At 43.4% G+C, this 23,191-nt stretch overlaps 1 protein-coding gene across 4 annotated transcripts in view; it reads right to left on the reverse strand.

Annotated features, from left to right (window-relative positions):
• GRIA1 (glutamate ionotropic receptor AMPA type subunit 1) overlaps window positions 1–23,191 on the reverse strand; it is a 126,698-nt gene that overhangs the window by 34,363 nt on the left and 69,144 nt on the right. For 3 of the 4 annotated variants that reach the window (XM_050905117.1, XM_050905114.1, XM_050905115.1), the window contains 6 exons: window positions 11,548–11,709; window positions 10,204–10,371; window positions 6,433–6,537; window positions 4,165–4,275; window positions 2,985–3,191; window positions 1,484–1,854 (listed from right to left, as the gene is read on the reverse strand). In XM_050905117.1, the coding sequence (XP_050761074.1) occupies window positions 1,484–1,854; window positions 2,985–3,191; window positions 4,165–4,275; window positions 6,433–6,537; window positions 10,204–10,371; window positions 11,548–11,709 (1,124 nt within the window). The remainder of the gene's footprint in view (window positions 1–1,483; window positions 1,855–2,984; window positions 3,192–4,164; window positions 4,276–6,432; window positions 6,538–10,203; window positions 10,372–11,547; window positions 11,710–23,191) is intronic. The other variant, XM_050905116.1, reaches the window with a different exon arrangement.

Genomic DNA, 23,191 nt, shown 5'->3' on the forward strand with positions numbered 1-23,191 from the left:
TTGAAGAGAAGGGAGACAAAGCCCGAAATAGGAAGGATGGGGAAAAAAGAAAACAAAAGGCCTCTTTGCCCTCTGCTTTTATCAGAGCATCACTTTAGATGATGTAAATGGCATGTAAATCCAGAAAATGCATATACTGCCTGTAAATTCATTCTCATGACTGGCAGTACCTCTGGTTTGAGTCAAACCTGGCCAAAAATGTTCTTAGCCTAAACTGGGACAAGTGTGTCTCTCAGAGCTGTGGAGAGGGTGAACAACAGCTGTGTCCTGCAGCATCTAGCAGCTTTGGTGCTTGACCTGTCCACATGCTCTCCCTCCAACCAACATCCAGAGCAGACCTCTTGGGAGTGATGGGTACCTACGATCCACATCCCAAGCCACAGCTCGTCAACCCTTTTTCAGCCTCACAAACCCTAAGTACATCTGCCCTGGACACAAAACACTGGAGGTGTCAAAAACTTTATCCCTGGCTCACCTCTGATCCTGCCTCATGAATATACACATACTACAAGCAAGATCTCTCAGTTATTACACACATTACTTACCGGACATAGAATTTGTGCAAATAAATAAGAAAAGCTATCAGAGTCCCACTTGCAGCTATTTGGTTCCTATGCTTTTAGTTCTTTTTCTTTTCTTTTTGAATGCCTTTGTATGAACAAGATGTTGGGAAGATATGTATCATGGGCTCCTGCAGTAGGCAAAAATCTCTGTAATAAGAATTGTGCGAATATAGCTCTCAAAAATGAAGGAGGTATTTCCAGACATTATTTACAAATAAGTCTCTGCTTGTGTCTCTATCACAGACTTACATCTTCTGCATTTCATGCAGTTTTCCAGCCACCTTACATTGTGCCAGCTTTTCCAAGAAAAATTATTTAAAAGTAATCACAAGAATCATTCACCAAAAAGGCCCTTTAGGAACCCTTTGGACTTTGAGTCCTATTGAACTCAGAACTATTGACTGAAATGGGAACCAGAAGGAAAACTCAGTATTTCTCTGACCTTTCTAAAGGCCAATAATACTTAAAGCCACTCAGTGTGCTCCATGATGTTTGGCACAGACCGTATAACCTTTCACTGGGCACCTACTGTATTATTTCTCCCTACTTTACTGGAATTTTATAGCTTCCCTGTAATGCCAGCATGATCTTGTTTCTAGTAGCAACAAAATAAATGACTGACAAAAATTGATTGTAATAGGGTGGCTTTAGAAAATCTTGTTTGCTTTTCTGTAAATTCCCTCAAAAGAACTCCCCAGGATAAATTTAGAATGTTATTTTTATGGTCTCAAGTTTGAGGTCCCAAGTTCATGGCTGTGAGACCTGTGAACCCTTGGATCCTTTCTGAATCTGTAACTGATTCACTAAACTACACTATGGTTCAGGAAGGAAGGTCAAAGAAGAACCTGTTCAGCTCCAAAGCATGCAGAAAGATTAAACCACATGAACTGGAAGAAGGTTGATTGGGGAAGGCAACCCACCTTGGAGAAATATCACATCCCTGCTGCATGAAAGCTCCTAGGGAAAACCAGAGACTGTTGAATATCCCAAACTCATTCGTCTGGTCATTGGCCGGCTGGTCCCGTCCTTCCTCGAATTCCTCAGTGTGCCACTCATAAGGGCTGAAGCGACTCACCAGGAAGAGGACAACGCTCACTCCAATGTAGGCAAAAACAATGCACATCCATATCTCGTAAGCCAAAGGATCCAGAAAGGAAAAAACTCCTGGTTTGGACTTCTGAGGTTTTTTTATCATAATAGAGATACCTAAGCTCATGAACGGTTTGGAAAAGTCTATAACTTCTTCTCGAACCAGAGTGATGGTTAATGGTGCCACAGCCACATCCGCCCTCTGAAAAGGAGAGACAGAAGAGATTCGCATTCTGGGGATAAAATATATCTACTAACTCCAGCTTATGTTCCTTTGATCTCTGTTTACCCCCACTATCTCAGAAGAAATCAGACAAAACCAATTGCAAGAGAAACGTTAAAAAGGAGCAGCCCATAATATTGGTGGATTATTTCCATTTTATCACTACTGATTACCAGTTCTGTTTTGAAATCACAGCATTTTCTTTTTGCAGCCACCTAGCTCTTGTCTGATTTATCCACTGATGTCACAGTCTGATGCAGATGATTTTCGCTAAAAGAGCTTTATCATCCAGACATCAAAAGAGGCAAGAAAAGGCCAATCGCCTGAAAAAGGATGCCGGGATGTTTACTTCCATCAGGAACTGCTTTTTGATTGCATAACTGATGCAGGAGAAGAGGAAAAATGTTTCAGTGACACTGATGTGCACTCTCCACTTATTTTACAATCGGTCTTGAAAATGGAAAGGGAAATGCACTGAAATGGCTGTCAGCATATACTGTGGAGCTACCAGCAGGAAACAGATCATCCCCCGCTCCAACACGGTGACACAGAGATTTGGGCACTGATGCTCCCTACACTAATTTCCCCTTTCCCTACAAGGGACAGTTAGACCCCTCCAAACACCACGGATTGCGAATTACCAGACTGAACCAGATATAGAAGTGTGGGGTGCAGGTGTACATCTGATACGATGGAAATGAGTGGCTAGACAGAAAGTAGTCTAGTCCTACTGTTCACCAGTCATATGCTAAGTGTTTGAAATCTTATCCTTCTTTCATCCTGCCATTATCATGCAAATATAAAATAGAGTAAAATTTGGAGATTTTACCCATGGGAAAGTTTGACCTTTCAATACTTGTTCTTCCAAAAATGGAAAGAAAAAGAATCCAGAAACTGTTGAAAGGAAACCTTTTTGACATTTCCAAAGGCACAAAATGTGCTGTCCCTCCCTAAATTAAAATGTTGTACTTGGGCTGATTATTTGCATTATCAGAGCTGCAGTCCTCAAGACAGCTCAGGCTGACAGAAGGCAGGGCTCCTTACTCTGGGGCTTGAATGTGTTCTCAAGTACCAAGAGCTAAAGACAATGGACGAGGTTGGAAACTCACCCCATAAACGAGTTCTCCCACCATGCCGTTCCATGTTTTGGTGTCAGGGTCCCGGGCTCCATACTTCCCATCTCTGACAATCTCCAGCCTGTAGTGGTAGCCAACATGCTTCGCAATCTCAGCAGCGAGCTCCACACAGTAGCCTTCATACCTCTCATTGCCTTCAAACTGGTTGGCGTTCTTCTTGAGCATCACATATGGGTCTTCCTGGCACAGAGAAGACCGATATTGAGCCACACTCCACATTCTAGAGATGCACATCAGGGCCTCAGACTAGAGCCCAGTGTGCGGCTTCTGGTCCCCTTGCAAAGCTCTAGGTTTGTGTTCCTGTACCAAAGGGCACAGTCAACACCCAGTGGGCTTATTTTAGAAGGTATGAAGTGTGATTTTTATTGTGGCATTTTCTATTTATACATGCAGAATCTGTATGCAGCTTCTGCAGTGATGGACCTGAGGGGAATGGAGTAGCTGGGGGACCTTGAGCAACAAATCTTTCAGTGCAGTTCTGCAAGGGATATTTAGTGCATCTGAGCTGTGAATTTGTAAAGGCATGTCTGGCTGTGTGGGCACAGGCAGAATCAAATCTGCTGGACAGGAGAGAGCCTTAAGATGTTTAACTCAGTTTGGGTATTGTGTCTTCTCTGTAGACTCACAGTAAGCATTCAACAAACAAGTTAGTAAAATTTCTTGTTTCTGCAGGGTAAGTGTATACAATGACACAATACGTGATACCATACATTATGGAGTACCTATTATTCCTTCATGATTATAGTGGAGATTTGTTTTTAAAGCTATGATTCAGCCTCTCTGCACAATACAGCTTGTCCTTCCCAAAATTACAGCCCCCATTCTGTGGGCTAAATACAAAGTACAGGTATAATGTTCCTAATTTACCTATGCTGATGCCTCTACTATCTTGTCACAATCTTTTGTATTTTCTACACTTAAGCATGAGAGCTCTTTAATACCTATTTAATTAGCCACAGCAATTTTCAGATACCTTTATGGACCCGGCAGGAAACAGTAAGTGCTGTTATTATCATTATCATTATTATTATTATTGTTATTGCTATTATAAAAATGATATAGTACAAAGGAGGGCACATGAGGAGGAAGAGGGAGTGTGCACATCAGGGAGATGGGGGAGCGGGAGAGCTGGGATAGAAGTCACAGCACTTACTAGGATAGTTGTGACTATATAAGTCCTGTTCTGGAGGCTTGTAGACTCATTGCCGCTTTGAGTATCTATGGCTGCTGGAACCAACTTCTCATCTTCATTCCAATAACCAATCTGCCAAATGCAAAACCAGGATATCTCATTGATATCTCTTTGTAATATTAACCAAGATACAGTAACAGGGTCATCCAAGCAGGATCAACTCTCCCTGTATATTCATACCCAACCAGAGATCTCTTCTCCTGACTCTTGATGTCTTTTGCCAGGGGGACCAGGAACATCCCCATCCCACCATGCCGCCAGCCTGAAAATAACGTTCATGATACGCTACAGTAGCAGAGTGTTTGTATGCACATAAAAACATTTAGCACACGGTACTGGGGGATTATTGCCATTCCCTGCCTCATCCCTACGCCAAGAGTTCACACTTCCCCTGTGTGACTTCTAAGTATTTTTCTAATGGTGAGCATGCCTGCTGCATGTCCAGATGCTACAGGGTGATAAAATGCTATCCTGCAGCTGAAAGCCTGCATGAACATAGGACTGACTCTTAGGGCACCTTGAGACAACAGGACAAAAAATGAAGTGAGAAAAAAAAACCCAACCTTGGCCAATGTCAAAAAGTTTGGGGTTATAAATAAACTGAACAGCTGTAATGGGAAGAACTCTCATGTTAAGTTGTGCTTATATTAATAAGCATAAGCTTATATTAATAAGCAGGGATTTGGGCTGATCTATCACTGCTTGCAGGTAAAGCAGAGTGCCACCGAATATCACTAGGAAGATCATTGTTGAGGTTATCCACTTTGAGGGCTTGATTTTATGAGGCTTTCCATCACCTCATGTAAGTATGAAGTTGCCTGAGCTCTGCTCATGTGAAAGGAATTTCTTATCACAGTAAATGGGAAAGGGTATTAACACAGGGCACGACCAGGGGCTTGCTGATGGCAGATTAGAGATTATAACAGCTCAGGAGAAAAAAATCTACTCAGGCTTCTCATCTCTCTTCGTTGCACAGACAAAAAGAGAGTGAGGAAAGAGCTTCCAAAGCTCTGCCCTAGGGCAACATAAATGGAGACACGTATGTTTGTTTTGCCCCTCTAACCTGGTGGATCTAAGACACAATATGCATCATGGCAGTGATGTACATGTCTTCCAAACAAATATAATTTCTGTCAGTAAATACACAGCAAAATCAAGACATTTAGCCATTCTGTTTCCTCTCTAGAGTCTCTCCAGATTGCCAACTTCTTGAAATTCAGAGCCCCAAACTGGACATAATACTGCATTTGTCCTCTTATGAATACCACGTAGAGGAGGAAGACCATTTTGTATGTCTTCAAAATGACACTTCTTTTATTTCTCAGTGAGAAATTTGCCTTTTTTCGCTTGACTGTGGTGGGCTCTGATCTCACATCGGCTGCTCTCAGGTGTAAGTATGAACTGGGGGTAGGGGCTGTAAATGTGGAACTTCCACTATTTGCAGTTTTTCTTAGTTTCAAACAAGTATTTTATTTTCCAGGGGATCGAGGGTGTGCAGAGGGATTCCAGTGAACGCCCCATTCCAAAATATTTAGTAGCTCTCCTTTATTGACAGAATAACTGAGTTATTCTTTGTTCTTCAAATAGGTAGTATCTAAAGTGGGACATAAGCACATGGAGTCAGATTTTCAAAAGGATTGGTGTTTCAAGGGCTTGGCACCCCTGAACAAGGTCAGATTTTTCAAAGTGCCTGGGATATAGAAAGAGATCAAGACTCCAGAACAGCACAGATGTCTGTGTAGCTATCAGGACATGGTTATTGGTAAAGCCCTTCTCACTTCAAGGGGAGCAGAATTAGGTCAACATAAAGCGTTCACCTACACTGGTTAGGGCAGACAGCTTCTGCCCAGCTCTGCCTCGGCTCATCCTTGGAAAAGAAAAGTGGGAGAGCAAAAAACAGACAGTCGTGTAGCTGGGCCTGAGCCAATGTGCCCTGCCAATAACAAGGCTGAGTTGGCCAAGCTTTTACTATGCTGGAAATCTCTGCCCCATGGCTGAGATGCCCTTGTTGCTCTTGATACCCCCTTCCATATGTTGTACTGTTTTAGTAATATACCATGAGTTCTCCATAGTTCTTGGCTTTGCTCATGCAGAGAGCTGGGAATGCGCTCGTGGTGACTCCACTTGCAAGCTTTCGTGAACAGAAACGTCTGTTGAGACCTAACCACACTGTAACTCGAACACCGGGCTGGTGCCTGACACAGGATCTCAGGTTGCTCTCTACTTTACCTTTCTGATCCCATCATGTTTCATCTCAATCACATGGAGAGTGTAGTTGGTCCTCCGTCCCTTCTCGTTAAACTGAACATTGCCAGACAATCCTTCAAAACGGACCTTAAAGACATAAATATCAATGAGGAGAGCAAACTGGTCAGCATCTCACACAGTGGTGATTCGGCAGCAGTAAGAGGGGAGGGGAAGAAGGATGGAGAGTGCAGTCATGTCTCTCAGATCCGTGCAGGGGAGATAGGACATCTGTCTGACACCGGGCTTTCACTTAGGTTCACTCTCTACAGTGTGCCTGGCCATGTGCACAGCCATTCTCTTAACTTACCCTTTGTTTTAAAAACCCTTTCTCTTAAAACTTAGTGGTCTATTACTGAGCTCAACGATGCATAAGAGCTAGATCACATGTGTGAGCCCATCACCTCTCGGGTTGTGACAGTGAGCTAAATCAGCTCCAAACTCCTTGGGTTTTGTGGTTTTTTTGTATTTTCTAAATCTGACCTGGAGTCAGGATTTGGTAAAGAACTTGTCAGTTCAAATCAGGAACTGTATTTGGAGGAAATATGAAACCGTGGCTACAGCTCCCAGCTTCTGTCTTTTGATAGAGAGGAGTCTATCAGTTAACAAACAAGTTTAATTACCTCTGCACCAGCCTAATAAAACCTGACAATTTAGTATTGTAAATGAAATTTACATAGGAAATTTTGAATCATAAATCTCTGCTGATAACGCGGCCAAGCTGAAGAGCATTGTTCACATCATATCCCACGTGCTGAACTCCTCCTCTCAGTGTGGCCATTTGACTTGCTGCAGAAGTGCCCAGCCTGGCGTGGAGAAGGGTGTCTGACTGCAGTCACATACAGTGTGCGGGGACCAGGCAGCGGGGACCAGAAACATGGGAAAAAGAGTGCAAATTTGGGTCTCTATAGACACCACCTGGAGAAGTGCTCATGCCACCCAATTGGGAATTAAAGGTTTGTTCTCAGCCTTTCCACTTGCTTTGGACAAATCTGTTGTTCCTGCAACTGAAGTCTTCCCACATGCAAAATAGGAACAGGTATTTAGCAGCCTTTTTAAGTACTCTAAGATCCTCAGAATAAAGGAAATTCTTCACCCATGGTGAAGAAATGAGGATATATCATTACGGAGGAAATCTGTTGCTAATCTGCTTAAACTGTGTTTGTTTTCCAGCTATTATTGCAAAGGTTCGTCATGAAAATGAACATCTGCCAGTATTTTCTGAAGTTCCTTCAAGTCAAGAGCTATTCCTGGTGACGTATGGAGAAACATGCTTTTTCCTTCTCACAAGACACAACATGGCCATTAAAGATAGATGCACTAGAAAAGCATCATTGTCTTAAGCACTCCTGTGACTGCTTTTTCATGGCCCCTTTGGTTTTCTTTTCAGGTCCAGACCAATTCTGAAGCTCAGGTCAAGGGTGCTTGTGCTTTGTAGCTCTATATGCAGTAAAAGGCAGGTGTACAGCACCAATTTCTTCTATTTGAATGAATGAAATCTTAATCCTGTAATATCTGTGTGGCACTGAAATGGCAAAAGGGGTCTCTCCCATCCATCCTGGAGACTGCAGCACAACTTTTCAATCATTTACCATCCTCTGAGACCCCCCGAATGACTACAAAATATAGTGAGGACTGATTTCAACAGTGCTAAGCACCAGTAAAGTCAACTGGAGACATGGAGCATTTAAGCGCATTTGTGTATAAGGCATGGGCATGTGGTTCTTTGCTGGGAGAGCTGGAGGAGAAGGATGCTATTGCAGCCTTCTGTTTTACAGGGTTAGTCAGCAGTTAGGGACTAGCTACCTGCTTACTAGATGTGGTAACCAAATAACATTAACAAAAAAATCTGTCAAAAATTATCATAATCTTTTCAAAGTACAAATGAAACCTCAGTGTCTTGGTTTAAAGCAATATTTTGTGAACATTTTCGTGGGAAAAAAAGTAATTCTCTTTAATACAAGCATACATTTTGCTGAAATGCGTTAGATGTCTGGTTTTGAAAAATTGCAGAATGTTTCAAATTGCTTTTCATCTTTGCTCCTGCCATCCATGACTCCTTCCTACACTAAAGAGCAATAAGGCAATTCAGGAGCTTATTCCAGACATTTGAGTAGAAATAAGTAGAGAAACTTTTTGCTTTTAAACAGCTTATAAAATTTTAGGCAAATGGGAGGTAAAGAGAAAGCACACTGTGAATAGCTGTAAGAGTTGCCCTAATTGTGAGTCTTTATAGAAAGGATAACTCAAACCTTCAATCTAATCTTAAGTTCTTCTATTTCCATCTACTTCTTTCTTGCTACAATACTAAAAGCTGGATGATTATTCAATTCATAGTTAAAATTTCCCTAGAAGACTTCTTCCCCTGCATGTTTCAGAGCCTTTTATTTTCCCCATCACAACTGAACTGGTCAAATCTTTTGAAAATTATAGTTTTTCAATGGTAAAGAAACAACTTTTGCGAATAGCTCTTCATGTTCTTTGCCCAAAATCACTACAGTTGAAAAAGTAAGACTTTTGAAATTGTTTTAATGAAGAGATGAGGAAACTTCAGAGGAGATTTTGCAACACACATAAAAAGTTGTATTTTCTAGCCATCTAATTTTGATATCTTATTCTCGTAAATTCAATAAAGGAAAATGGTTGAGAATCCATTGCTTATCAGAAGACTTCCAAGTATTTAATGTTTATTAGGTAACCCATCTCCCTAATGCATCAGGGAAGCTGATTTTATTTTAAGGGTTTGGAGAAGCTATGACAGTGATTTGCCCAAGGTCATACAGAAAGTCAATGACAGGCTTGGGAACAAATTGAATCCAAGCAATAAAATCAAATCAGATGCAAGATTTGGTTTTAAAGGAATTGTTGTCTACCAGTAAGCCAAAACGAAATCAAAACAAAATACTTGGGGAAATTTACATATGATGTAAATTAACAAAATTAATTTTATTCTTCTTGCCTTCTTCACGGTTAAGGAAAGAAGATGGGATAAGCTATATTTAGATAACACTGAACTAGCAAGCATTTGCAAGGAATCAATCTATTTTTGTCTGAAAAAAGAAAAATGTTAGAAATGAATGTCAGTCTTGGAATTTAATGAAAATTTAAAATATTCTAGCTTTCTAAGTCTTTGATAAGAGTGTATTGTTTTTCTCTCTTGCTGTAAGTTTCATGTAGTATTTTTGTTTATTCAAAGATCTAAATTTTATGCAGGATGAGAAAGCAAGATTATCAGATTTAAGGAATAAACTATCTAAATGGCTGTTATTAAGACTTTTACCAATCCTCACAGTACGAAACAAGCTATAATCTGGGCTTTGAGAACATTTTGATGACAGCCAACACATAAGGCAAAATTCACATGGTTTTATGCTTCATTAGCAGTCTGGAACTGAAGCTGAGTTCACAGAGAGTCGAAGGATCTGCAAAAAATATGGTCTGAGAAGTTCTCTCTCTCTCTTGAGAAGGGGAAGATAAAAATAGGGACCCATGATTTTATGGGGTAATATTTTGGCTTTTCCATCCCAGCACTTCAACAGAAATTAGAGAAGGCAAGGACACGTCAGATGGTACCGGAAAAGCAGTCTGCTGGATGCACCCCTGAACTCTTTAGGAGACTTGGCTCTAATCTGGAAGGATCAGCTCCTCATCCTAAGTGAGTTGTTCGAGTGTTTCTGCTGCTAATCACGCCTCTTCCCCCACCCACAGGCTATCTTCAGCCATCCTTGCAGTGCACACGTTGGTTGGGTTTCAAACCTGCTGCAGTGCTCTCTGGATGTCGATGCCTTGTCCCCAGGGCACGGCCGGGTTGGCAAGGCAGTCCCCGGCGTTGCCGCGACGGGAGATGTCAATCCGCTGCCTCCGCAGGTTCTGAAATGCCTCGGCCATCACCCGGACCCCGTCGTATGTTAGGGCTGACGTGTACTAGAAAGAGAAAAGGAATTGTATGTATCCCATTAGGACGGGCTGATGTCAGGCGTGCTACACTGGTTCACCTCACGGCAACTTTTCAGATGATTTGCACTGTTTTCATCCTTCCACCTGTGAAGTTCCACAGTCTCTTGCTCCCTGTAATCACTACTGTCCTGTTGACTTGTGAAAGTTGGTGCCTTCTCTCCCAGAGGATGGGAGAGCGAAGGAGAAGCTCCTGATGCGGAGCTAAGGATGGCTCTGCTTTGCCTTTTGCTCTCCTACCCCAGCTGCCTTCAGATTGCACTCCCTGAAGAGGACTCAGCCTTAAAAGCCATTCACCTGTTAACCTGAGTCTTTCTGTTTAATCAGAATCATTGATCTGAACTTTTAAGGAATATATTATACAGTGTAAACGTGAGATACGCAAAATCGAATAATAAGTGACCCTTTCTGGTTACAGATGGAGGCCAGAAAACTCTACTTCAACGTGCAAAAAATCTGCAAAAGATGAGTTATTCAAGCAGAAACTTGCACAGAAACTAGTGTAAAACTCTGGCACGAACAGTAACCATTATAGTTAATTCCTTTTCCTATGATCACTTACCGATTTATTTGTTTGCAACTTTCTTAAACTAATACTTCCAAAGTTGACATTTCTATTGCTGAGTGTTTGTCATAAGTGTATTTGTTTTCAAATGTCAGATGATAGAAAAAAACCAACCTCCCCCCCTCCCTGCCCCTTGACAGCTTCAGGGTCCTCTGTGTTAGGAATTGAAATGTATTTCCCCTCTGCTGTACACACTGATTTGAAATGCTCAGAAAGAGCATCTGGAAAGACTTTATTATCACTGGATATATAGTAAACAAGTCAAAGGTTAAGAAGTTAATGAGGCTTTTTCTTTTTTATATACTGAACATTATGAGATGTTTAATCCTTAGCTTTGAGGAGGGTAAAAACTGGGAGACTGAGTGAATACGCTAACTTGTGTATTTCTTAGCAGGCAGCAACTCCTGCCTAGTAAAATTTAGACAATGTTGAGGCACCTGGAACAGATAATGTTCATAATTACCTTAAGTGACAGGTTTTCAGAGTGAGATTAAAGAGCCCTGTGCAATCACAAAGAGGTGAGCATAAATTGAACCGAGACAGATGGACCCTAAATTAAATGGGTTTTTTATACTACTTGCCTTTGGCCTCTTCCAGTCCACGCGAGGATGCTCCCTGGCATCATTATTCCTCCACTGCTGCATGATCCTGGCGGGAACAGCATCTGTGTAATTCACCAACTGGAAGCCAGTTACATTGGCTCCGCTCTCCTTGAATTTGGTCAGGTCAATATCCATGAATCCCTAGTACAGGAGAGAAACAGGGGAAGCTCATCAGAGGAACACATCCCTGGGTGGGTAAGAGGAATCCTGCCTATCTATGCATATGGCAGCCAGTTTAGGAAAAATCTCTTCCCTCTGCAAGGTAAGGTCCAATTTGAGAGAGGCATCACTTCACCAGCCACATGGTGAACTTGCCTTTCTCACAGGCTCTGAACTGGACATATCCTGCAGGTCCCACCCAGGGAGACAAGTAGTCATATTAATAAAAGCTCATTTGCAAGAAAGCTAGCAGAATAACGGAAAAATATATCCCAAATAACGCTTGGATGAAAATAACGAAATTCTCAAAATGTATTAGAAAGAATTATTCACCCAGCTCTAACTTTTATGCACTCAGTCACCAATGGAGAGGCTACTTCTTTTCAAGTCACAATTTGGAGGGAAAGACAAATCTTGAACAATGAATTTTCAGCAGGTCAAGAAGTAACTAGTTGGTCAGCTTGTCAAAGGAGACTGTCTATTAGAAAAGCCAGTTTATAGGATTTGCTAATTTAGGAGAAAAAAAGGTATTGTTTTGGACTTCAGATTACTAATGAAATACATTTCTTTCATTTCTTTATTGTTCTTCCCTGCCTCTTGCCCACTGCATGTGATGAACACAAGTGTGCAAATACATATGTGTATTGGGGCGACATTGCAGAATTAGTCACTCCCGTTGAGTCAGAAGCAAAAAATAATTAGAGATACACTGCAAGCAATATGGAGAAGAGGTCATTTTTTGGTCTCCCAGCTTTGATCCTATCTCTTCAGCACTGCTGCTACGCAAAACTGTTTGCTGTGCCTCCTTGCACAAAGCAGGTGCTTGACCGGAGACTCTGCCCTCCTGCTTGGGCTGCTGTGTGTAGGACAGGCTGAAGTCGGGTGCTTTTTCTTTTGGAATACAAGCACAAGAGATGTAGTCAATTATTTTCACTAGTACCATTAGCAACCATAATGCATAAGGGAAAATGAATGAGGGGACTATGCACAACGCAATCACTTGAGCAATAGAAGAGCTTGTTCAAGCTCTGCCTTCCCTCTGCCCTCCACCATGTGCTGCTGGTGCATGTTCTCTGCAGGCACCTTCTCCGCCTACCACTGGGTTTCTCTCCCCTGCTTGCTCTCAAACATATGATGACGGTGTGTGTTAAAAAAGCCAAATCACATTATTCCCGTGAGACACCGGTCAGGTTCCCAAAATGGTGCTCTCTGTGCATAGGCTGGGGGAGCTAATTAGCTTATTAACTTCCAAGGTCAGGATCAAGCCATTAGATGGAAACCTGTTTTGGGAACAGACAGCTTGCAAGAAAAAGACTAAATTGCCCTCTGACTTCAGCGTCAGACTGAGGGAGTCATAAGTGACTCAAAAACGTCTTCAAAGACTTTCACGCTTTTTATTCCGGCTTTTGGTAAGCAATTTGGCATCCACTTAGAAGGCTGAGGATTGGATATAGGTGTACAGATGCTCTAAATAGATGATTTGTTTTGCTTCAAAGTGCAGTGATTTAGGTTTAAAGAAAAAAGTGGTATTTTGTGTGTACGTATTCCTCAGAATGCTGGTTAAACCTACATCAATCTTGTTTGTAATTGCTAGGGTAGGGGTTTCAGAAAGCCAGAGCTGTGATTAATGAATAGGAAATGCAGCAGGATAATTGTCCCTGACATCTTAATGCATTTCAGGCCAAGTGTTTTTTGACACGCAGAGCTCCTAAGGTTCAGTAAGAGGGAACTCACAGGTTGCCAACTGGTTATTCATGGCTAGGACCGAATTACACTGACATTTTGCTCCTGGGAGGTACTCAGGGGAAAAAGATTTGTCAAAAGAAACTGCCACACAGCAACTTCAAGTTTGTGCCACCAGCTCCTCCTTGGAAGGCCCACAAAAGCACAAAGAAAAGTCCAAGTTCACAATGGAGTATGAGTAAGATGTCCAGTGTCTTTAGCCCCCTCAACAAGCAGATTTAAATAGGAAAAGTCAAAAAAAGATTATGACACCAGTGACAAGAGAGCAGCAGTTGAAAACACTGTCTTTCACTCTTTTCCCCAAACCAAACCATTCTGAAACGGAAGCAATTACTCAATAGTATACATTGGGATTAATCTTATATAGAATTTTAAAATAATCTGAATAGACAAAAGGAATTATTTCTTCCTGAAGATTTTTCCCCACTGATTTTTAACAAAATTCAGGTTCTTTAAAAAGTACAGAGGCCTCTGAAGATTTTCCAGTTGTTTATGGCAGTTGGGATCATAGAGGACATCGTTAACCTTGAATATGTCTTTGCATTTCAGCTGTTATCAACTGCTGAAATAACTGTTTTCACCTGTTATCCCTCCTCCACATGCCCCAGTACAAGGTCAGTACAGGAACGGTCCTAATTACAAAGGCATTTTAATCACTGCACCGCTGAAATCTGCTCAGAGCAGGTCTGGATGACATGACAGCCAATGAACTGGGAATACCAGAGGTCAGATATTTCAGAAAATAATTCCCAGAGGAAGTAAACTCTTGCTGGCTAACATATACACAAGAATACATCAAATATTATGCAAACTGTCTCTTGAAAATGCTTCTATTGGCAAAGTGGCATCAGGAATTAAATATGCTTATCTGTCTTTCTGGAATATCAGTCAGTGCCTGTAGGAAACAGGAGAACAGGAGAAGTACAATATTTGCAAGTAAAGAAGTCATCAATCATCTGTCACCTTGTACTAACTATAGCCACATGTTGCAAAAAAAGGGACCTTTTATTTAGTTTTCAATTGGCCGTATTTGGAAAACAGAAAATAAATTTTAAAAAAATGACTAAGAAAAGACTGCAACCCACTACTGAGGGGCAGCAGACGTGCTTTTCCAGCAATATGTTTAGTATCAATCAGTCTGCGAACGAACCAGCACAGAAATGCTTCCCTTTGCCATCCAATCAAGTACAGCAAGAAGTGAACAGTGCTGGAACGACATACTCCATGGGACCACAGAGGTCCCATGGAATGGTCAAACGGTTTTGAAACTGTTTCAAAAATTTGCCAACGAATACTGGAAAACGCTTGCTTTGCAGCCACGTCTGGAGCACAGTGGGCTGTTCAGGGAAACGAGGTGAGCCCCTGGAATTTGGTGGTATGTGACTTTCTTCAGGCTTTTTAGACCTGAACCATTTGGGACGTATCTGTTGGACATGCAGGTATGTGGCTTCACCTCCCTGTGCTGCACTGCCGGTCCCCCAGGGAGGAAGAGGAGCAATACAGGAACTCATGCTCCAGCCCAGGCGCTGTGCCAGCACTCCTGGCAAAGCAGGCATAGCGGGACCCAGAGGCAACATGGAGCTTCCCAGGGCCCCAGCCAGGGTCACTGCCCAGGACGCAGGTACTCCAGGGGAGACAACACTTCTGCAGGCGCAGTTCTCTCTAGGAACCATCAAAACCAGGCTGGAAGGGACACCGTGTCAGCCAGCCCACCCCCTGCCCTACAGCAGGATGAGCTGTCCCTTCAATTTAAATTCACTTCACGAAATCATCTCAGCAAACCAGACAATACGGCCTCCTGCCTTGCGTATGCCTGGAAAATGCCTGGCTTTCTGTGAATGCCATTGAACTAGCAGGCTGACAATAAACCACAAAAATCTGGACCCATCCGCACCGATGGGCTGAGACAATCTCCCTCCTCCACGCCTGCTCTGACTCACAGCATCTGCAACACACAGTTCGAGCAACAGCCGGGCTCAGTTCAAAGGAGGAGACTTGCTCTTTAGCCCATACCATGGACTCTTCTCTGTGCATTAATGAACCTCGCAAAGCGATTACATGCAGAAGTCCCGCTGCTAGTAAATAATATGGGCAGCTGTTACAGACCTTCATGCCTTCCAATAGAAAACAGAACAGTGCTGGGAAGGGTTTTTTCCTCATTGTGTTTTCCTTGCTGCATCTGTTCTTTATGCTGTTCTTAAACTGAAAACAGTTTTCAGCCAAAGGTTGTTTTACTGTCCCATTTGCTGCCTTGGTTGCTGGGAGAGGTGTCAGCAAGTCACACATTTATATTCCTCTCCACTGCTTGTGGGCTCAGTCATCAAAGGAAATGCATAATGCAGGAAGACTGATGGCTTGAAATGGGCCTCATGAATCCATCTTGATTAACTGGTCCACGAAGGATCTGCCTTGAAAAGAAAGTCCCGCAGAAATAAGCCAGCTCCTGGTTTATACCCTGAACACCATGAGGAGCCAAGACATTGAGTGGGCAGTGCAGACGGCTGTCAGACCCTGTAGGGAAAGCCTCATTCCTTTGTGCATGACCCTCCTCAAATCTGCCAGTGCCACTTACTTCCCTGCATCTCTCCTTTCACCCTCGTGTTTCACTGCCTCACTATCCTAAACCTCTGCCTCGTCTCTGCACACTGATCACACTGGGCGGCATTGCTCCTTCTGGGACATCATCCCAGCCCGGGATTGCCACAGACAGCAGCGGCCTCACCTCCGTACCCAGACATCGACAGGCAGCCGGCCACTGCCCCACACCTTCAAATTCTCTTTGTATTTCACTAAATTGGTATTAATTGCTAGCACTTTCCCTGCAGGGTGCCTCCTGCAGTATAATCGTGCCTTTGAAGCTGCGGTAACAGGCAGCAAGGGCTGAGCTCTGGGCAGGCAGCAGCTCGTCGTCTCATAAACCTCCCCGCATCCCAGCCACAGCACAGCTTAAAATCTCCATGCCTTTGCTCCAAGTCTTGGCTTTTCCTGAGACAAAGGACATTAGAGAGTCTCCTTGAAGACTGCCACATTTCTGAGAAACACTGTTGTTTTCTCTCCTCCCTCTGCATCTTCTGAGCCCTCCAGATCTCCCTCTGAGACTGGCAAAGCTCATCTCTGAATGAGGAGATGGAAAATGCCCCTTTCTCTTGAATTGCCTGGAGAAGGCTTGTTGGCTGAAGCTAACACAGTCCCCTCACCCCAGGAATGAGTGTTAGGGTTTTTTAGTCCCTTTCTGTCTGGGATGAAGAGACAGGAGTCTATTTTTTTCTTTTTCTTTTTTTTTTTTTTTAATAAGTCGCACACTGAAATATTCCTTTTTAAGCAAAAAGCATTTAAGCAATTCACTCTGAGCTTGGGTGGGTGCCACAGAAACCTGTGGCAGGATCGGGAAACTGACCCAGCTCTCTTTAGATGCTATCCATGTATGGCTTGCAAAGCCAGACTGCTTCCTCCTAGCAGACTTTATAAGAAACTTTGCAAAGCAAAACAATTGCTTCTGAATGGCTGTAGATCAGCTGAGTGAATGCAAAGCGGCTCCTGTCATTCCAAGGTACGCCGGTGCCTTTCTGCAGGGAGCAAGAAGTCGAGTGTTTCCAGACGGAGCATCCCTAATATACCAAATTATCTTCAAGCTTGACTTCTCCACTGAAGCATCATTCCTCGCTCGCGTCACTTTGTATTAACAAGGAGAGTATGTCAAAAAAGAGCCCATCTGCTCAAGTCTCATTCCAGCATGCCTTCCAACAGGAGAGGTCTTCTTCTCTTCTGCAGAATTATTAATGTGCCAAATCTCATTGTGGCAGCAAAACATGAGAGTCCTCGCAGTAACACAGAAGTAAGCGAAGAAGAAAGGCAAAAAGAAAGATGGGAGGAGGGGGCATTATCAGACAGGGTCCCAATCCTGCAGTTTGATGAGTTTGTTTTGTCCTGGTCTATCGATGCAAAGCAAACCAAGTCAGGTGAGAATCCACACTTCAAGGATATGGGGCTGGAGATGACCAGTAACTTTTTTTTGGTATAGCTCTACAGATTTTCTTTGTGATATTATTTTCATCAGCCCTATCCTGCTGCTGCAGCACATTCTCGATATAAATGATCATACACATCTTGTTGGAAAGCTCAGTCCAGGCAGAGGGACAGATGCTCTAGGTGGATGTTTGTGCTTTAGAGAGCTTTCAGAGCAGAAACTGATTTAAAGGTTTGGGAAACGTGCCGTGTAGTGACAGATGCCAGGACGTGTTTGTCGACATCAAAGGTATGATTAAGGGATAACTTGATCACAGTTTACAAGGACCAAAACGTCAGTAATTTGGAATATTTGGTCTAGCAAACAGAAACATAAATCTGATGGAGGAAGCTGAATCTAGGCAAGTTTTGACTAGAAAAAAGCACTGATGAAATCACCATGAGGAAGATACTACGGATCTACACGTCACCCCTTGCCAGTTGAACCGGGGTAATGGATTAGGAAACTGCAAATGGCTGAGAAAACCTGTTAGTTTAACACCCTTTTGCTGAGATTTAAGCAAACGCATTTTTCCTTCCAACCGCTGTAATATAATCTGTCAGTTACTCACCTGATGCTCAGTGATTTTTTTTAAGCCACAGTAAGTCACTCATGCTTTTGAGACCTCATTAGCTACTGCAAAAATCCTTCCAAGGTTGCAGTTCATATTCTCCCGTGTGGGCAATTTTTGTATCAAACCCAGATGATTTTCTTTTACATGAAACACTCTAATTCAAGCAAAAATTAATTCAGAACACTGCTGTGTCTTTTACTATCAGTAATTCAGATGAGATAATGTTATAAAAGTTTCTTCTGCTTGATAATCTTTGAATCAGGACAGAAAAGATGTTTGGAAGTGAAATGCAGGCCTTAGAAATTTCACTGATCTATTATATTCCTCTGCCTGGAAAACCAAGTTTTCTCACGAGCCTACTTGCACCAACCCCTCGGAAAGAGGAAAAGTCTAACTGTCATAATTTTAGAAACCTAAAAAGAACTTAGGACATCTCTTTCCAACATAGGAATATCATTTTTGCAAGACCAGGCATCTTGAGATCTTACCAGGACAAGAAGCCAATGCTGTACACATCTTTTTGGAAACTCCCACAAAACAGAGCTTCCGATCAGCTAGTGATGTAAACCTGAGTATTGCCGACCTTGTTTGTACCTTCAGTCAGCAATACTTCAGGGGGCAGGAGACAGCATTAAGAACTGAGGGTGATTAAAATAAACTTGGCAGCTTTCGAGATGATAGGAGACTGAGAACCGCAACATTTTAGCTCCAGGCAAGCTGAATCAGGGGCTCAGTGCAGGGACCGGAGCCATCGACACATGGCCAGTGCCACATGTCACACTTGTGCTGTGGCAGGTACAGCTTCTTGCACTAGGCTCATACCCAGCACGGGCACAGCAGACCCTCCCCACGCAGCCACTGCACGCGCTGCAGGATGTACACGTGCTGCATTGCTTTAGGGGAGCTGATCTCTGCCTGTGCTGGGAGAACTTTGCTCCCCAGGGACATGGACATCCTTTTCGACAGCCAATTCGGGAGGGTACCCCTTCTTCACTGTCTGCACCAGGTGTCAGTCTCAGGTCACTGTATCTCAGCCCTGGTGGTGTAGAAGTTCTCCCTTGCATTTTTTGGGGGGGGAAAAATCAGAGAGGCCCATTTAAACCACATTTGAACCACATTTAGACTGAATCAAACTAGCACATTTTGCCTGACTCCTGCACAGCTACTCTGCTGGCAAAGCTGCTGTGCTGGTAACCTCCAAAGCTACCACAACTGCTTGCAAAGTGAAACTCTGTCCACGGCCTAACTCAGCACTGACACATGCTGATGTAAAATGGCACAGGAAAAAATGCTTATGTCTGTTAATCAACTCTGGTTTTATCTTTACTTTTCCCTGCTACCCCTAACATCAGCAATCTCATACACTTATCTATTCAACTTCAAACGAGAGCATTTGCTAAAAGAACAACCTGAACTAATGCACCAGAAAAGCAAAAAAAAGGCTAAAACACTGTATGTGGCAGCTGTCTGTCATACTTTTCTTTTGAAGACAGGTCACACGAATGTTGCATTTTAAGACAAAGATTTTCCTCTGCCCAAGAGAGCTGATGCTCTCCCACTACTGACAGTAGTCAGCCTACATCCCTGGCGTAGCACAAACAGACACATGAAGCCAAGGTTATGGGGAAAAAGCCTGTAACATCAAAAGAAAGGAATCCCAGAAGTTTCTAAGCTTGTTCCTCTCATAGCATTGACCGTATTTTTTTTTCTTTGTGGTTGCTAGACTGATGCTCTCAAAGGCTGAGAACAAAGCTTAGAAAAATAAGACTCACAAAACCAAACACTTCTAAAGTTGCCAAACCTCTTTGAGTTCCAGAGAGAGAGAGAGAGACAGACAGACAGAGATGATTGCAACCCCCCACTGCAGTACACCTGACAAATATCCAGGCTGGCAGCTGGTAAAAGCTGATTGGGGTAACTCTAATGAGTACCGGTCGAGGATCAGGTTTTCATGAGTTTGCAAAAGCCGTAAACAGTGCTAAATTTGCCTGAAGGAAAGGCAGGGATGCTCACAGGAACCCTTCCCCTGGCAGTGATGTTGCAGACAGACCTTCGTGGGACGGGCAGGGCTGAGCAGACAAGACAGGTTGTGTCTTTAACAGGCATAGCAGATTCAGAGGATGTTTGCCCATGGCCTACGGTGCAGAACGGTTTCATTTTGTTTGTGAACACAGAAATATTATTGTCTCACCTTGACAAGCAGCAATTTCACTGAGAAAAAGAGCTGTTCCTGCTAGGAAAGACTAGCTTTCATTGGCTGCTACTTGTCAAATTCGGCTTGGTGCTTTACTACAGCTCACCCGACAGCAAGCAGTGATTAATGTAAGCCAATTCCTCTTTGTTCGTGAATTGTCTGTGACCAGACAGGGAATTCCTCTGTGTTCAAAACGCGTCCATGGATGATTTTTGTAGGCCTTATTCAGCCTGTGCATTGCCTTGCAAACTCACTTGCTTTGCATTCCTCATGTAACACCAGTTTGGAGCTGCTGTAACTGGGCAGTAGTGTGCTGCTGCTTGGTTTTTGACTAAGTATAGCTCTGAACAAGCATACAGCCAAAATTAAGAATTTCAGTGGGGTTATCCATAAATATTTCCCGACATTTGCTTCCAGCGTGTCATTTCTATAATTGTTTCCTCATGGGAAAGGGCCCAAGAAGGTTAGGCAGTGTTGCAAAAGGCAGGTATTGAAAATTCATCCCCTTGCTCCAGCTAGTGCAGGTAACTTGGTGGCCATGAACCAGCTGAGGGCTCACTCGACTTGTGCAAGGCAGAGCCTGTCCCAGGCAGGGCTGGGAGCCTTATCTTCATATAGGATGAGAGTCCTAAAATCAGGACTCCATCAGTCAGCACAGGGGACAAAAAATAACTCATTTGGAAATGTTCAGGCACTTGCAGTTTTTAGTTCTTAATTTATTCTCTTATGACCCAGTACTCCAGAATGAGCCACTTCCACAAAACTGGGCCGTTTTCTAGGCGTGCGGGTGTGCACATGAGGGTACGTGTGTGTGTGTGTGGGCAATGCACGCCCTGTCATCCTAGGACTTGTCTACAGGGGAAAATGTGGGGTGTTTAAGGTCTATCCACTACGTGTATGAGTCACTGGGAATAAATTACAACATGTTACACCCTCTGAAGGCTCCAATCCAGCAATGAGATGTCCTTAGAAGAGGGTAAAATCTACTTTGATCTCTTGCATCAGAGCATCCACACTATGGTTTAACCCTGCCAGATGCTGACTTCCCACATTCTGCCAATCCCTTATAACATCCCCGGCCATCCCTGCATAAGGAGGCTTGCCATCCTTCCTCACTGCCATATGGTCTCAGGAACATGGGATCTTCACGGCCTTTTTGCCGTTCTCCTTGCTGTACCGATCAGCGAGTAGCTCTTGTGTGGGTGCAGCACATCACAAAAACCGATTTGGCTTCTGATGCCTGAGCTTGCTCATGTGTACAGCAGAATCACAAAGCTTGTTCTGCCCTGGAAAGGGCCTTCTTAACCTTGAGGGGTGATAGTCTTTTTTTTTTTTTTAAATAGTTTTCCTATGTTGTCTGATTATCCCCAACTTTTTTTTTTTTTTTTTTTTAAATTTTCCTCTCTCTGGAGTTTGGCTCTTGTGCAATGCCAGGTTTTAAGGAGCAGGAAAGACCAAAGGAAAGAGCTTGAATCCTTTTCACTCTTCTTCTCCCTCCAAATCAAAGCTGCTTGAAAAGCATAGCTAGTAACAGTGGATTCTGGTGGTCCCGTCAGACCCTGTGGGTCCCGGGGACGCACAGCACCCTCCACTGCGCTGCAGCTGGGAGGTAGAATCTCCCTGCGGATGGGCTGGGGAAATGAAAAGCCTTTTGCTCTGAGTTAATTATTTATAACCCATGTTGGCTGAGTATGCAGCCTTTTCCAGCCAGCTGTCCTCTCAGCATTTGTGCAAAGGCTAAGAAAACAAATTCAAGATGGGAAACGTGTGTTTTCTCAGGCTGAAAGTGGGAGAGTGTGGTATCATAAGACAGAGGGAAATGTCCTTCAAAACTCCAACACCTGAGTATTAGACTACCTCATGCCTGTAATGTATTTATCCTTATGAAACCGTACAGAGAGAAGTGATATCATTCTCATTTAGCCTTCCGCATGGGTGTACATAAAAGCGCACAGATACACACACTCCAGCTACTCCAGATAGCTTCCCTGCTTAACTTTAATGAAGGGACTTTCGTAAACATCTGAGGACCGGGACCTGGGTTACAGCCAACAGTAATTTTTAAAAAATTAGCAACTTAAGTTATTGGCTGCTCTACAGTTTGCCTGTCTCCCCCTGCACAACGTAACTTTTTTAACCTTGTAATTACATGGTAGGCACCCAGCACAGAAGTGCAGGGTCAGTATCAGGGCATCGCAGGGTAATTATGTGGCCATTTTTGTCTTGTAAATTACAGAGTTATCTCGGGACTGAGAGAAGGAGAAGGGCAGCAACTGCTTGACTAATTGGTAGTTTAAAGTTTAATTACCCCAGGCCTGACGTGCTGCCTCGCAGACGCAGCTGTGGAAGGGAAGAACAGCTCCAGACCCCACACGTGGCTCACCGCACACAGACACAGCGGGTCCTGGGGGGAGCAGCCTCAGCCCCAGACTGCCGACAGTAGCCCGTCCTCGGCTGTGCATCCCCCAGATGGATGGACACATCTGGGGAGAAGAGGGTAGGAGCTCTGCTGTGGAAAACCTCCAGCTGCCCTATGGATGGAGGCTATTCCTCTCTCTCTTACCTCTTCCCAGACCTCCCTAGGCAGAGAAATTCTCCAGCCTCCTAGGAGAGGACACCGTATTGCTCCAGAAAGATGGCCCTGCTGCTGCCCAATACCGCTCTGTCCTCAGGCAGTGCCTCCCTGCATTAAAGGGAGAATCCTTTCCTTAAAGAAATCTTTACATCCAATTCATTCCTTAGAACCATGACAGTCAGATCTGATTTAGCAGCAAGTTGCAGAATAGGTAAATATTTTATTTTTACTGGAAGGTCAGAAGGATCTTGGTGCATCATCATTAACAAGTCTGCCCTTAGTGGGGCTTTCAGGATGGCTGTGAAGCACTTCACCTGGGGGATGTGTACTGAAATGGGGTTAAAACTAGTTAGAAAATGCAAGTTGTTACCA

The sequence above is a fragment of the Gymnogyps californianus genome, chromosome 14 (assembly GCF_018139145.2).
Source record: "Gymnogyps californianus isolate 813 chromosome 14, ASM1813914v2, whole genome shotgun sequence".
In the NCBI taxonomy this organism is placed as follows: Eukaryota; Metazoa; Chordata; class Aves; order Accipitriformes; family Cathartidae; genus Gymnogyps; species Gymnogyps californianus.